This window comes from Oncorhynchus clarkii, chromosome 8, assembly GCF_045791955.1.
Source record: "Oncorhynchus clarkii lewisi isolate Uvic-CL-2024 chromosome 8, UVic_Ocla_1.0, whole genome shotgun sequence".
Classification (NCBI taxonomy): domain Eukaryota; kingdom Metazoa; phylum Chordata; class Actinopteri; order Salmoniformes; family Salmonidae; genus Oncorhynchus; species Oncorhynchus clarkii.
In genome coordinates, this window is record NC_092154.1 from 6,312,390 (window position 1) to 6,327,013 (window position 14,624).

A 14,624-nucleotide genomic window follows, 5' to 3' on the forward strand; every position below is an offset into this window, starting at 1 on the left:
TTGACTGTTACCTGTGGAATGTTGTCCCACGCGAAGTTGCTGGATATTGGCGTGAACTGGAACACGGTGGCATACACGTGGATCCAGAGTATCCCAAACATGCTCAATGCGTGAAAAGTCTGCTGAGTATGCAGGCCATGGAAGAACCGGGACGTTTCCAGGCATTCTGTACAGATCCTTGCGACATGGGGCCGTGAAGTGTCATGCTGAAACAAGAGGAGATGGTGGTGGATGAATGGCACAACAATGAGTCTCACTTCTCCAGTGTGCCAGTGGCCATCGAAAGGTGAGCATTTTGCACACCAAAGTCGGTTACGACGCTGAACTGCAGTCAGGTCAAGATCCTGGTGAGGACGACGAGCACACACATGAGCTTCCCTGATATGGTTTCTAACAGTTTGTGCAGAAATTATTTAGTTGTGCAAACCCACAATTTAATCAGCTGTCCGGGTGGCTGGTCTCAGACCACCTTGTAGGTGAAGAAGCTGGATGTGGAGGTCCTGAGCTGGTGTGGTTACACGTGGTCTGCGTTTGTGAGGCCGGTTGGACGTACTGACAAATTCTCTTTCAAAAAGATGTTTGAAGGTGGCTCATGGTAGAGAAATTAACATAAAATTCTCTGGCAACAGCTCTGGTGGACATTCCTGCAGTCAGAATGCTAATTGCACGCTCAGCCACGCTCCCGCAACTACACAGACACCTGTGGCATTGTTGTGTGATGAAACTGCACATTTTAGTGGCATTTTATTGACCCCAGCCCAAGGTGCACCTGTGTAATGATCATGCTGTTTAATCAGCTTCTTGATATGCCACACCTGTCAGGTGGATGGATTATCTTGGCAAAGGAGACATGCTCACAAACAGGGATATAAACACATGTGTGCACAAAATTTGAGAGAAATACACTTTTTGTACATATGGAACATTTCTAGGATATTTTATTTAAGCTCATGAAACATGAGACCAACACTTTACATGTTTCTATTTTTATTCAGTGTATTAGAAATTGTTACAGCTACAGTACACCAGGAAACAACTCTCACTCAGAAGTTGAATGGGATTGAACATTAGGAAATATCATTCTACAGGCTTTTGGGTCAATTCCATTTCAATTCCGAAAGTAAACCAAATTCCACATTTCAGTGTACTTTCTGAATTGAAATATAATCTACCCCAAACCTGCTGGAAGTCACTCCTCCATTAGCTTTGTGTTGTTAGTAACAAGGTATCCTCATCCCTATTGATACAGAAAACAGACAGAGTGCAGTCTGGTGGACGAGGTTAGACGCAAGGGGATTGTCTGTCAGAGCGCATTTTCGGCATGCCGTGGTAATTTCGTCAGCACTGTATCGGTAGGGGAAGTGACTGCCCTTCCTGAAAAGCAGGCTTCTGGCGAACGGCTGTGTCAAACTTTTCACCAATTTGCTCATTTTTCCAATGCAAATTCGTTTTGTGGCAAACTGTTGCGGTAAAATTGCAACTTGTGTGAACTTCTGGTAAACAATTCTGGTAAAACTTGTGACGAACATTCTACTGTTTGCAGCAAATTTGCCGAATATGTAAGTTAATTCAGTTTTTTGGTTACTGTGTGTTATTAACAACATTGAAATGCATCTACAAAACCAAATCACACACAATTTTAAATGAATAAATGCAGAGAACTAAACATATTAAATGTGGTAAACATTCAATGTTTTCAATGTCGTAACAGATCGATATCATCAGTTGATGACGTTGCTAAGCTTCTTATTGAAACTGTCATTCTCTATATTTCTTTCAGCAAGGAAACAATGTTTCTGCCTTGTATAAAATGCTATATAAACAAAGCGATGGATTTAGGTCTACTAAATGTACCTTTTTTAAATATGTGGGGGCCAACAGTTCCTAGAGTACAATATTTGTCTCTAGCCAAGCCTCAACACAATTGATTTCAACTAACTACTTATGATATTCAATCTCAACTGGGGGGACGTCATCATTAAGAGCCAGTTGTCTACTACTGTAGTTGTCTTTTCTTCCTGACTCAAGTTGTATAAGGCTTGGGTGGAAGTAAAGCAACATAAAATTGAGCTATGCCTAATATGGCAATTCATATAATATTTCCTAAATGAATTGTTAACTTACATTTCAAAGCCATGCATGTAAGAAGCCTTGACCCGGTGAACACACATTTCTCTGTCTTCAGTTTGATTGAAGGCCTCCATCTGTATTTTTCCCTTGGAACCGAAAGATAGGAGGAACATCACATGATGAAGATGAGCTAACTCCTAGTTTAAAGCAATTAAATATTGAATTGTTACAAAGAATGAAAGTATGGACTACATTTATGAGAATAGTACATGCATTTACTTAACCTTATCAAGCTTGAAGACCATGCTTTTTTGAGTTATAAATTAGTATGATTGAGTGCATCCCGAACATCTTTCCAGGGTGTCGATACATCCTTCTCCCAATACAGCCTCTTCCCACATTACGGGTAGGGAGAGGGTATCCGTCTGCAAAAAGTGAAGTCTCGCTTTGATGTCAAGTCAGCTCATATTGTTGGTACCTTAGCTGTTGTGCTAGCTAACATGCTACTGCACAATGACACTAGCATATTGACATGCATATTGATTTTAAAAGACAGGAAACGTATTCACCTAAAAAGTGTTTGGGCAAATCGTTAGCTAGGTAGCTTTCACATTATTTGTGAAAAAATGTGATCGCTAAAGTTAGCTAGCTTAGCGCTAGCCAATCGGTGGCGCTGACTGATTTTGAAACTGGGATCAACAAAATGTTTCACTCTATCCTATAAAACATGACATTGCTAACCAAGCATCAATTAGCTAACATAATTTAAGTATATTAGGAAGTTTAATTAAGTTAGACACTCACTGGACAACTTTGGTAGGTAGCTAGCTAGCTAGATAGCTTGGTTTCCATTTCCCAATCCCCCTGATTGGTCATCAACGGTTATTGGTCTTGGAACTCATGTTCACCAGAAACGGCTTCCGGGACACTATTTGCCACTATTGGCAATAGATATTGTTGCCACAGGTTTGCATCAGACTCCAGTACAATATTGAGCTTTTTTTTGGCCAGAAAACAACCTCTGGCAATAAATATTATTGTTGCCAGAGGTTTGCCACAATTTCCCCAACTAGTGGCAAAAAAAAAAAACTGTTTACATTTTGTGGCACACCATGTAGTTTGCAGCACATTTGCCACAAAGTAGCTTTGTGTAAGTGTGATTTTGAATATCAAAACATTTGAAGCATATTTAAAGTAGTATTTATTAAACCGTATCAGAGGCTAACATTCTGAGGATTTCAAAATGTAGCATATAAAATGTGTAAGAAGGCTTCACTTCAGTTTGCTACTTTTACTATATATATTGATGTTGTACTTTCCGACTTGTTTAACTGGGCTGTAGCTGTGCTCTGGTACTAGCTGTGCTCTGGTACTAGCTGTGCTCTGGTACTAGCTGTGCTCTGGTACTAGCTGTAATAAATGGGATTACGACAACAATTCTTAGATAAATTGACTAAATTCATAATGTGTTTTTTTTTATATACATAGTTTTGGACCTAAACACAAAATGTAAACTTTAGACTTATCACAATGGTACGTTTTTTAAGATTAAAACGCTTCATGTTTTTATTGTTGGCTCTTGTCCTTTGAAACGTACTATAGTTAGAGCAAGTTTCTACATACCCGTTTTTAAGGAAATGGCTATAATCCACTACAGCTTCCTGTTATTAAGGAAATGGCTATATTCACTACAGGCACCTGTTATTAAGGAAATGGCTATATTCACTACAGGCATCTGTTATTAAGGAAATGGCTATATTCACTACAGGCATCTGTTATTAAGGAAATGGCTATATTCACTACAGGCATCTGTTATTAAGGAAATGGCCATATCTACTACAGGCATCTGTTATTAAGGAAATGGCTATATCTACTACAGGCATCTGTTATTAAGGAAATGGCTATATCTACTACAGGCATCTGTTATTAAGGAAATGGCTATATTCACTACAGGCATCTGTTATTAAGGAAATGGCTATATCTACTACAGGCATCTGTTATTAAGGAAATGGCTATATTCACTACAGGCATCTGTTATTAAGGAAATGGCTATAATTCACTACAGGCATCTGTTTTTAAGGAAATGGCTATATTCACTACAGGCATCTGTTATTAAGGAAATGGCTATAATTCACTACAGGCATCTGTTATTAAGGAAATGGCTATAATTCACTACAGGCATCTGTTATTAAGGAAATGGCCATATCTACTACAGGCATCTGTAATTAAGGAAATGGCTACATTCACTACATTCATCTGTTATTAAGGAAATGGCTATATCTACTACAGGCATCTGTAATTAAGGAAATGGCTATATCTATTACAGGCATCTGTAATTAAGGAAATGGCTATATCCACTATAGGCATCTGTTTTTAAGGAAATGGCTATATCTACTACAGGCATATGTTATTAAGGAAATGGCTATATCTACTACAGGCATCTGTAATTAAGGAAATGGCTATATCTACTACAGGCATCTGTAATTAAGGAAATGGCTATATCCACTATAGGCATCTGTTTTTAAGGAAATGGCTATATCTACTACAGGCATCTGTTATTAAGGAAATGGCTATATCTACTACAGGCATCTGTAATTAAGGAAATGGCTATATCCACTATAGGCATATGTTATTAAGGAAATGGCTATATCTACTACAGGCATATGTTATTAAGGAAATGGTTATATCTATTACAGGCATCTGTAATTAAGGAAATGGCTATATCCACTATAGGCATCTGTTTTTAAGGAAATGGCTATATCTACTACAGGCATATGTTATTAAGGAAATGGCTATATCTACTACAGGCATCTGTAATTAAGGAAATGGCTATATCCACTATAGGCATCTGTTTTTAAGGAAATGGCTATATCTACTACAGGCATCTGTTATTAAGGAAATGGCTATATCTACTACAGGCATCTGTAATTAAGGAAATGGCTATATCCACTATAGGCATATGTTATTAAGGAAATGGCTATATCCACTATAGGCATCTGTTATTAAGGAAATGGTTATATCCACTACAGGCATCTGTAATTAAGGAAATGGTTTTCTTTTCTAACATGCGTTTAGAACTGAAGAGTTTTTAGTCAGAATTCACTTATTGCTTATTATTTATTTACAAAATACTTCATAATCAAAGACTGTTAAGGTCCAACTTGTGTATACCAGTGTTGTTAATCCCTAACTAGTAGACCAGCTAATATTTTTCTGTAGTTGGGCCACTAGGCAATATAATGAAATGAGTTGTTTCAACTTGGTGTCCTACCAAAGAGGAACCACGATAAACACAATAAAGGTGTCGCAGTTGTTGCTCTTGCAGTAGGCTAGCTCTCGTGTATCAACTAGCTGGCTTCTGAAGTCATAACTGTCTCTGAAATGCTTTGATCGTGGCTTCGTACCGAAGGCACGTCCTCTCAGCTGAGGCGTCATAATGACATCTGACATTGTTTGCATGCCAACATCTTTTGAAAAGCTATTTCATGCCGTCTCATGTCGTGTCATTCTTGCGATTTTTGTCGTGATTGCACTGGTATTGTTTGATTAACCTAACTGTTTGAACGCCTTGTCTCCCGTCACCGAAACCCTTCCCCACACCCTCCCTCCCTCCCTCTCTCTCTCTCCTCCTGACCCCTAGCTCCGAGGCCTAACCGTTGCAGTCTCTTCTCTGTATAATTTAGGGTTACATTCCACAAAGCAAATGGGAGATGGACACTTCTGATGCGAAACTAGGTAGGTATTCTGTCTTACTAATGTACATGATGTTCACTAACAACTCTAGCTTCCAGAAAATGTTCCTGTTGCGCCACAGTGATAAGAGTGATATGCTCTTCAACTCCTTGAAGCCATTGGTTTTCAAAACTCTCGTCGGGGGGACCCCCCCCCTCCCCCAGACGTTTCACAATTTTGTTGTAGCCCTAAACTAGCTCACCTGATTTTAAGTAGTTCATTGTCTTGATAACTAGTTGGCAAGTTGAATCAGGTGTGCTAGCTCTGGAATGGTTCAAATGAATGGAACGGCTGGGAATCCCCAAAAAGAGAGGTTTGACACTTGTTGCCCAAACAGTTTCCAGTCTCCTTTTAGCAGACATGCTGAATACAAATGATCTGATCAAAACACACAGGTGTGATCAAAATAGTGCATTTCAAATAAGTAACATCAACTCATATTTACAATTACAATTACCATTTACGCTTGCTTTAAACTGTGCACACAGTTTGAAGGGCAAAAAAAAAATAAACGTGCTCAATTCTCCTTGCTTCAGTATCAAAATGAGAGGAGGCGACTCTTTGATTTAAGGGGATCCTTGGTAATAAAACCGGACAACACGTAACCTTTCCTTAAAGAACATTCTAAATATTTATAGACAGAAAAAAATAAAGAACATGGCAATCATACAGAATCTAAGGAAGCGCGCGGTCATCGTCGTCACGGTGACCCGCGATACCGGTTGAAGTAGCGATAGTGTTTTGTTTTTTTGTTTTTTTGCTGGGTCGTGAGGTGACGTGGCGAGCGCTCTTCTCCTTACAGACAAGCTGGACGGCCTGGTGATGGGGGGGAAGAGGAAGAGGGAGGGAGACGACTTTCAGCTAACGGACGACTACGCCACACGCCACTCTGAGCCTGGCAAGAAGAGGGTAAAGTATTTTATATATTTAGGTTCTTGCCTTACCTGTTTCTCTTTAACAAACCAGGAAATATTTGATTCTTTAACATTTCCCAAAACATCTCCGTTGGTGTTGCGTCTTATTTATTATATTGTTTTATATAACCTTTATTTATTATATTGTTTTATATAACCTTTATTTATTATATTGTTTTATATAACCTTTATTTATTATATTGTTTTATATAACCTTTATTTATTATATTGTTTTATATAACCTTTATTTATTATATTGTTTTATATAACCTTTATTTATTATATTGTTTTATATAACCTTTATTTATTATATTGTTTTATATGACCTTTATTTATTTAGGTAACTTCTTATTTACAATGGCAGCCTGACTGACTATAGAGATATGTGATCGTTTGGCCAGTCACAACATCTCTATAATCCAAGGCGCCTGGAGAAATTCATCACAAAATCTGGATTATCTATTGGTGAAAAATGTTGGTTTTGATCGTGGTTTGGGTGTGCGCCTTAAATACTCTTTCACAAATTTTACTAGAATATTTAACTTGAAATGCAAATGTCAGACCAGCTAGCTAGCATGAACATAGCATAGCCTACACCTCGTCCAATCATGACCCATTTCCTGCTCATGACCCCGCTGGATGTTTTCCTTCCTGTCGTCTAGGTTCGCTGGGCTGACCTCGAAGAGCAGAAGGATGCGGAGCGCAAGCGTGATATCGGCTTTGTGGTGGGTCAAACAGACTGGGAGAAAATCACCGACCAGAGTGGACAGATAGCTCAGAGAGCTCTCAACCGCACTAAGTATTTCTAGTAACAGAAGATCATTGCCCTCAACCCCTGCTTCCTGATTTATAGGTATGTACATTACATTCTATTCATCATCTAATTTGATACAGTATTGTTGTGTTTTTTGGAGGGGCGTAGATGTAATGTGTCTTTGTTTATTTCAGTTAGGAGAGAGGGGGCTAGTAGTTATTTTGACCCTAATTCGAGAGTTATGAAACACATGTTCTATGTGAAAGCATCCAACAAAATGTGATTTTGATTTGAAGTAACTACTATTTTTTGGGAGAAAAGCAATGACTTAAATCTGGACCAATGAGAATGCATCTACACTGAACAAAAAAATAAACGCAACCTGCAACAATTTTCAAAGATTTGACTGAGTTCCAGTTCATATAAGGAACTCGAGTCAATTTAAATAAATTCATTAGGCCCTAATCTATGGATTTCACATGACTGGGAATACAGATATGCATCTGTTGGTCACGGATGCTGTTGGTCACGGATACATAAACAATGGGCCTCAAGATGTCGTCACGGTATCTCTCTGCTTTCAAATTGCAATCGATAAAATGCAATTGTGTTCATTGTCTGTAGCTTATGCCTGCCCCATACCATAACCCCACCGCCACCATGTGGCCCTCTGTTCATAACGTTATCAGAAAACCGCTCGCCCACACAACGCCATGCACGCTGTCTGTCATCTGCCCGGTACAGTTGAAACCGGAATGCATCTGTGAAGAGCACTCTTCTCCAGCGTGCCAGAGGCCATCGAAGGTGAGCATTTACCCACTGAAGTCAGTTACGACACCGATCAGGTCAAGACCCTGGTGAGGACGACGAGCACGCAGATGAGCTTCCCTGAGACGGTTCCTGACAGTTTTTGGAGAACTTCTTCGGTTGTGTAAACCCACAGTTTCATCAGTTTCTCAGACCATCCCGCAGGTGAAGAAGCTGGAGGTCCTGGGCTGGTGTGGTTACACCTGGTCTGAAGTTGTGAAGCCGGTTGGACGTACTGCCAAATTCTCTAAAACGATGTTGGAGGCGGCTTATGGTAGAGAAATTTAACTGGCAACAATTAAATTCTGGCAACAGCTCTGGTGGACATTCCTGCAGTCAGCATGACAATTGTACGCTCCCTCAAAACTTGAGACAAATGTGGCATTGTGTTGTGACAAAACTGCACATTTTAGTGGCCATTAGTCCCCAGCACCTGTGTAATGATCATGCTGTTTAATCAGTTTCTTGATGTGCCACCTGATCAGGTGGATATATTATCTCGGCAAAAGAGAGATGCCCACTAACAGGGATGTAAACAAATTTGTGCACAAGATTTGAGAGGAATAAGCTTTTTTTTGTGCAAACGAAACCTTTTCTGGGATCTTTTATTTCACAGTTTTTACATGTTGCGTTTTATTTTTGCTCAGTGTAGTTAAATTGTTACAATTTAATTGCACGTAACAAAACACCGTTTTTTTTTTTTTTCATCCGTTGGCTATATTATGTTTTCCTCATTTTGGAAGATGTATTGTTATTGTAAGATCATTCATTGAAAAGTCAATTTTAGTGGATGTAGCAATTGCAGATTACCCTTTTTTTTTGAAAAATATGCAACATATATATATATTTAAATCGGTTTTCTACTCTCTTTTTTTCTCCTCTAGGTCTGCAGACTGAATATCAGACACACTCTACAGGCCGGCGTTTAGGAAATCCATAGCTGTTTATTCCATTCTTAGAATACAGGATATAGCTTTTCTGTTGACATTCTTGATGTTCATTTAGAATTATGTGTAGTTTTTATTTTCTTTCATCCTATGCTTTTCGATTGGTAAGTTGTTTTTTTTTTTGCACCAGTGTGCTTCTCATTTTATACTGTACAAGCTGTAACGTCTACGTGTATGTTAGCACTGTTGCTTATTTTAAGAAAATAAACGAAAGAAAAACAATAAAAGGTTTCACACACACAAAAACAAGCAGGAGAGTCTCGTGTGAGTGGTCATATGGGCTACGTCATGGAGAGTCTTCTGTGATGTCTGTTTTCATGTGAACCACATTCAGTAGAACCTCAAAGATACAAACCTAATTTTATGGTGATATATATATATATATATATTTTTTTTTTTTTCTCTCTTTTTTTTTTTTCAAAGTTACGAACATTTCAGTATTTCAAAAACAACCTCCATTTCCCGCTGTGTTCGTATCTCTAAGGTCCCACTGTGTTACAGGAAGTATGTAGCATAGGTTAGAGTGGCGGAACAGGAACAGGAAGGTTCTTGGTTCAAGCCCTGAGCCTAGCGAGGAAGTGGAAACTGGACTGCTGGTGTCTGAGTCACTGGCTGCCCATTGTGCCCATGAGCAAGGAACTCTCAAACTGCTACACGGAGGCTGCACTGTGTCTTACCCTTTGCCTCTTAGTGCATGTGTGTGTCGGGGGGTTGGGTAACGCAAAATGAAATGAGTTTTCAGTACTCAATCAAACCACATAGTATCACTGTCTTTAATTTGATTTTCATTCAAAAATCTGTTACCTCATTGCATTTCACATAATTTAATCTCCCCAAACTTTAAGAAAGTTCACACTCATTGTTTCTTGCAACAAATAAAATACTGAATTGAAAGTCCAGTATATATTTTGTGCCGTTACATGATCTTACAAATAAATAAACAATCCACGACAGTCACGCAGAATCACCTTGCTTGTGAAACACAACCAAAAATCTAAAAGTTTCTGATAATGGTAAATTCTACACTATCAACTTGCTAACTGAGGCAAACAACGTGTTCCTGATTGGTATCGAGCCAAAAAGAACTAAACCATCAATGGTCACCTCTCTTTTTTTTTTACAGTAGGCTCTCGTCAGCAATATTCAAGCATTACCGCGCCCTAACTCCACTAAGGGGCTTTCTCCTTCTTCTGTATTCTCGTCACATGACTTTTATTCCTCTTGCTAATTGGACTGAAATAAATTCTGACTACACAGATATAATCCAGACTGTCTTGTTTCTGACCTGTCAATCTGAGAAGATCATGCAGTGGTTATATGATCCTGTTGAGTGAATATTGTCAATTATGACAAATCTGAGAGGAATACACTGTATCCTGTAGTTGTGAATGGTTGTTGAATGGCATACTGTACCAAATGTTCTGTACTGTAGCTCAAAGCCTGCATCCCAAATTACTCCCTATTCCCATTCATAGTGCACTACTTTTTGACCAGAGCCCATAGGGGCTGTCTCTGCGCTGCCACCTGTTTCACTGTATAGAAGGACATACTTCCTTTTTTAAATTTAAACAACTGGTCTATACTCTTAGTGCCACAAAAAAAATGGTTTTAGCATGGGCAGCGTCCATTGAGGACTTTCACCATTTTGAAGTAGTCAAATTGGGTGGGACCTTCCTATGGGTTAAGGAAGGATCGCACAATTGTATTCTGGTCATCACGAGAGATCAGACAAATAATTATACTCGTGAGGAAATGTTCCATAACCTGTATAAACAACACACTCCAGGTGGCAGTACGTCACCAACCTCGTCTCTATACCTGTACAAACAACACACTCCAGGTGGCAGTACGTCACCAACCTCGTCTCTATACCTGTACAAACAACACACTCCAGGTGGCAGTACGTCACCAACCTCTTCTCACAGACGCTATAATGGGACAAATACAACGCTGCGATCTCTATACATCTTCTTTGCCCCAGGGATAGCTATTGTCCTATTGCTGTGTGACGCGATTTTACTGAAGATACACAAGATCTAGATTACATGCCTCTGAAACATCTGCTTTTGAGTGACAATCAAACAGATGTTGCTGGCTATGAAGATATTCACCTGAACACCCGTTGAAGACCTTGTTCAATTAGCATAGCCGATATGGAGCTTAGACGTTTCCTGGGCAGGCAATGGCTGGAACTTTCAGCAGAGCGACGTCAAGGTGAGTAATATTGAATTAAAAAAATGTGGTTAGTTACAGAAGGTTTCTAATACTAAAATACCTAACAAAGCACATTTCTACCAATCAATATGTAATGGATATTTAGACTGAACAAAAATAAAAATGCACCATGCAACAATTCCAAAGATTTTACTTAGATTATATAAGGAAATTAGTTAATTTAAATAAATTCATTTGGCTCTGATCTATGGATTTCACATGACTGGGAATACAGATAATGCATCTGTTGGTCACAGATACCTTTAAAATAATGGGCCTCACAACGGGCCTCGAGATTGTCATCACGGAATCTCTGCATTCAAATTGCCAACAATTCAATTAAATTGTGTTCGTTGTCCGTAGCCTGCCCATACCATAACCTTCACCGCCACCATGGGGCACTCTGTCCGCAACGTTGACATCAGCAAACCATACACGTTGTGGGGCCGGGTGGACGTACTGACAAATTATCTAAAACGACGTTGGAGGCGGCTTATGGTAGAGAAATTAACATTAAATTATCTGACAACAGCTCTGGTGGACATTCCTGCAGTCAGCATGCCAACTACACGCTCCCTCAAAACTTGAGACATCTGTGGCATTGTGTTTTGGGACAAAACTGCACATTTTAGAGTGGCCTTTTATCCCCAGCACAAGGTGCTCCTGTGTAATGATCATGCGGGATTATCTTGGCAACAGAGAAATGCTCACTAACAGGGATGTAAACAAATGTGTGGACAACATTTTATAGAAAACATGTTTTTTTGTGTGTATGGAGCATTTCTGGGATATTTTATTTCAGCTGAAACATGGGACCAACACTTCACATGTTGCGTTTTAATTTTCTTGTTCAGTGTCATTCAACCGTCTTTCATTTCAGCTGTATGAAGTGAAATGGGATTTTTCTACAGTGTTTTACAACTATATATTGTTACTCTACAGTCGTGGCCAAAAGTTTTGAGAATGACACAAATATTAATTTCCACCAAGTTTGCTGCTTCAGTGTCTGTAGATATTTTTGTCAGATGTTACTATGGAATACTGAAGTATAATTACAAGCATTTCATTAGTGTCAAAGACTTCTATTGACAATTACATGAAGTTGATGCAAAGAGTCAATAATTGCAGTGTTGACCCCTTTTCAAGACCTCTGCAATCCACCCTGGCATGCTGTCATTTAACTTCTGGGCCACATCCTGACTGATGGCAGCTCATTCTTGCATAATAAATGCTTTGAGTTTGTCAGAATGTGGGTTTTTGTTTGTCCACCCGCCTCTTGAGGATTGACCACAAGTTCTCAATGGGATTAAGGTCAGGGGAGTTTCCTGGCCATGGACCCAAAATATCAATGTTTTGTTCCCTGAGCCACTTAGTTATCACTTTTGCCTTATGGCAAGGTGCTCCGTCATGCTGGAAAAGGCATTGTTCGTCACCAAACTGTTCCTGGATGGTTGGGAGAAGTTGCTCTCGGAGGATGTGTTGATACCATTCTTTATTCATGGCTGTGTTCTTAGGCAAAATTGTGAGTGAGCCCACTCCCTTGGCTGAGAAGCAACCCCACACATGAATGGTTTCAGGATGCTTTACTGTTGGCATGACACAGGACTGATGGTAGCGCTCACCTTGTCTTCTCCGGACAAGCTTTTTTCTGGATGCCCCAAACAATCGGAAAGGGGATTCATCAGAGAAAAGGACTTTACCCCAGTCATCAGCAGTCCAATCCCTGTACCTTTTGCAGAATATCAGTCTGTCCCTGATGTTTTTCCAGGAGAGAAGTGGCTTCTTTGCTGCCCTTCTTGACACCAGGCCATCCTCCAAAAGTCTTCGCCTCACTGTGCGTGCAGATGCACTCACACCTGCCTGCTGCCAATTCCTGAGCAAGCTCTGTACTGGTGGTGCCCCGATCCCGCAGCTGTATCAACTTTAGGAGACGGTCCTGGCGCTTGCTGGACTTTCTTGGGCGCCATGAAGCCACCTTCACAACAATTGAACCGCTCTCCTTGAAGTTCTTGATGATCCGATAAATGGTTGATTTAGGTGCAATCTTACTGGCAGCAATATCCTTGCCTGTGAAGCCCTTTTTGTGCAAAGCAATGATGACGGCATGTGTTTCCTTGCAGGTAACCATGGTTGACAGAGGAAGAACAATGATTCCAAGCACCACCCTCCCTTTGAAGCTTCCAGTCTGTTATTCGAACTCAATCAGCATGACAGATTGATCTCCAGCCTTGTCCTCGTCAACACTCACACCTGTGTTAACGAGAGAATCACTGACATGATGTCAGCTGGTCCTTTTGTGGCAGGGCTGAAATGCAGTGGAATGTTTTTTTGGGGGGGGATTAAGTTAATTTGCATGGCGAAGAGGAACATTGCAATTAATTGCAATTCATCTGATCACTCTTCATAACATTCTGGAGTATATGCAAATTGCCATCATACAAATGAGGCAGCAGACTTTGAAAATGTATGTGTCATTCTCAAAACATTTGGCCACGACTGTATACATGTCACATCAATTGCAACAATTATTTTTTTTTGTAAAAACCTAAATTGTCTTGAGTAGAAGAAAAAGAAAGCTCACTTGTGACGTGCTTAAATATTAAAGAATATTGTTCTTGTGGCTTTTATTTTTGTCTCTGTGTCTTTTTCCTTTGCCACAGTCTGCCTTCTGTCCTCTTGAGAGTTGGAAAACAGATATTTTGATTTATCTAATCAAATAATCCTAACATACTGCAGGTACTTAATATGCCTGCGAAATGCTTGTTTCAATTGATGTATGTATAAAAGAAAACGTGAACCAAGGCCTCTTGTATTATTGTTAATCGTGTTGACATAGCAAAAAAAAATACACAGTGTACAATTCATTATGCCTGTTTTAAAATGATATACTGGTTGATAAGGCTGCTCGTCAGGCCAATTCCATTTTGATTCACATGTCTAACAGAAATGTAATTTGCCCAGAGATTCACACAACTACAGACACTCGCACATGGCAGATCTTTCTGTTTGTGGCATGGATAGTAGGCTGCTGAAGGCCAGACTGCGGTTAATATGGTATTTCACTGCAGTAGATAGTAGTCCTACTGCAGTTAATATGGTCTTTAGCAGATGCTGTAAGCCTACTGCAGTTAAAATTGTATTTTAGCTGTAGGTCTACTGCAGTTAATATGGTATTTAGCAGATGCT

At 39.6% G+C, this 14,624-nt stretch overlaps 1 protein-coding gene across 1 annotated transcript in view; it reads left to right on the plus strand.

Annotated features, from left to right (window-relative positions):
* Window positions 1-10,123, plus strand: part of LOC139414891 (YLP motif-containing protein 1-like) — a 46,086-nt gene extending 35,963 nt beyond the window's left edge. Inside the window, exons 21-24 of the mRNA XM_071162493.1 lie at window positions 5,754-5,805; window positions 6,605-6,711; window positions 7,379-7,569; window positions 9,162-10,123. Of these exons, the coding sequence (XP_071018594.1) occupies window positions 5,754-5,805; window positions 6,605-6,711; window positions 7,379-7,525 (306 nt within the window). The 3' untranslated portion in view covers window positions 7,526-7,569; window positions 9,162-10,123. The remainder of the gene's footprint in view (window positions 1-5,753; window positions 5,806-6,604; window positions 6,712-7,378; window positions 7,570-9,161) is intronic.
* The last annotated feature ends 4,501 nt before the right edge of the window (window positions 10,124-14,624 follow it).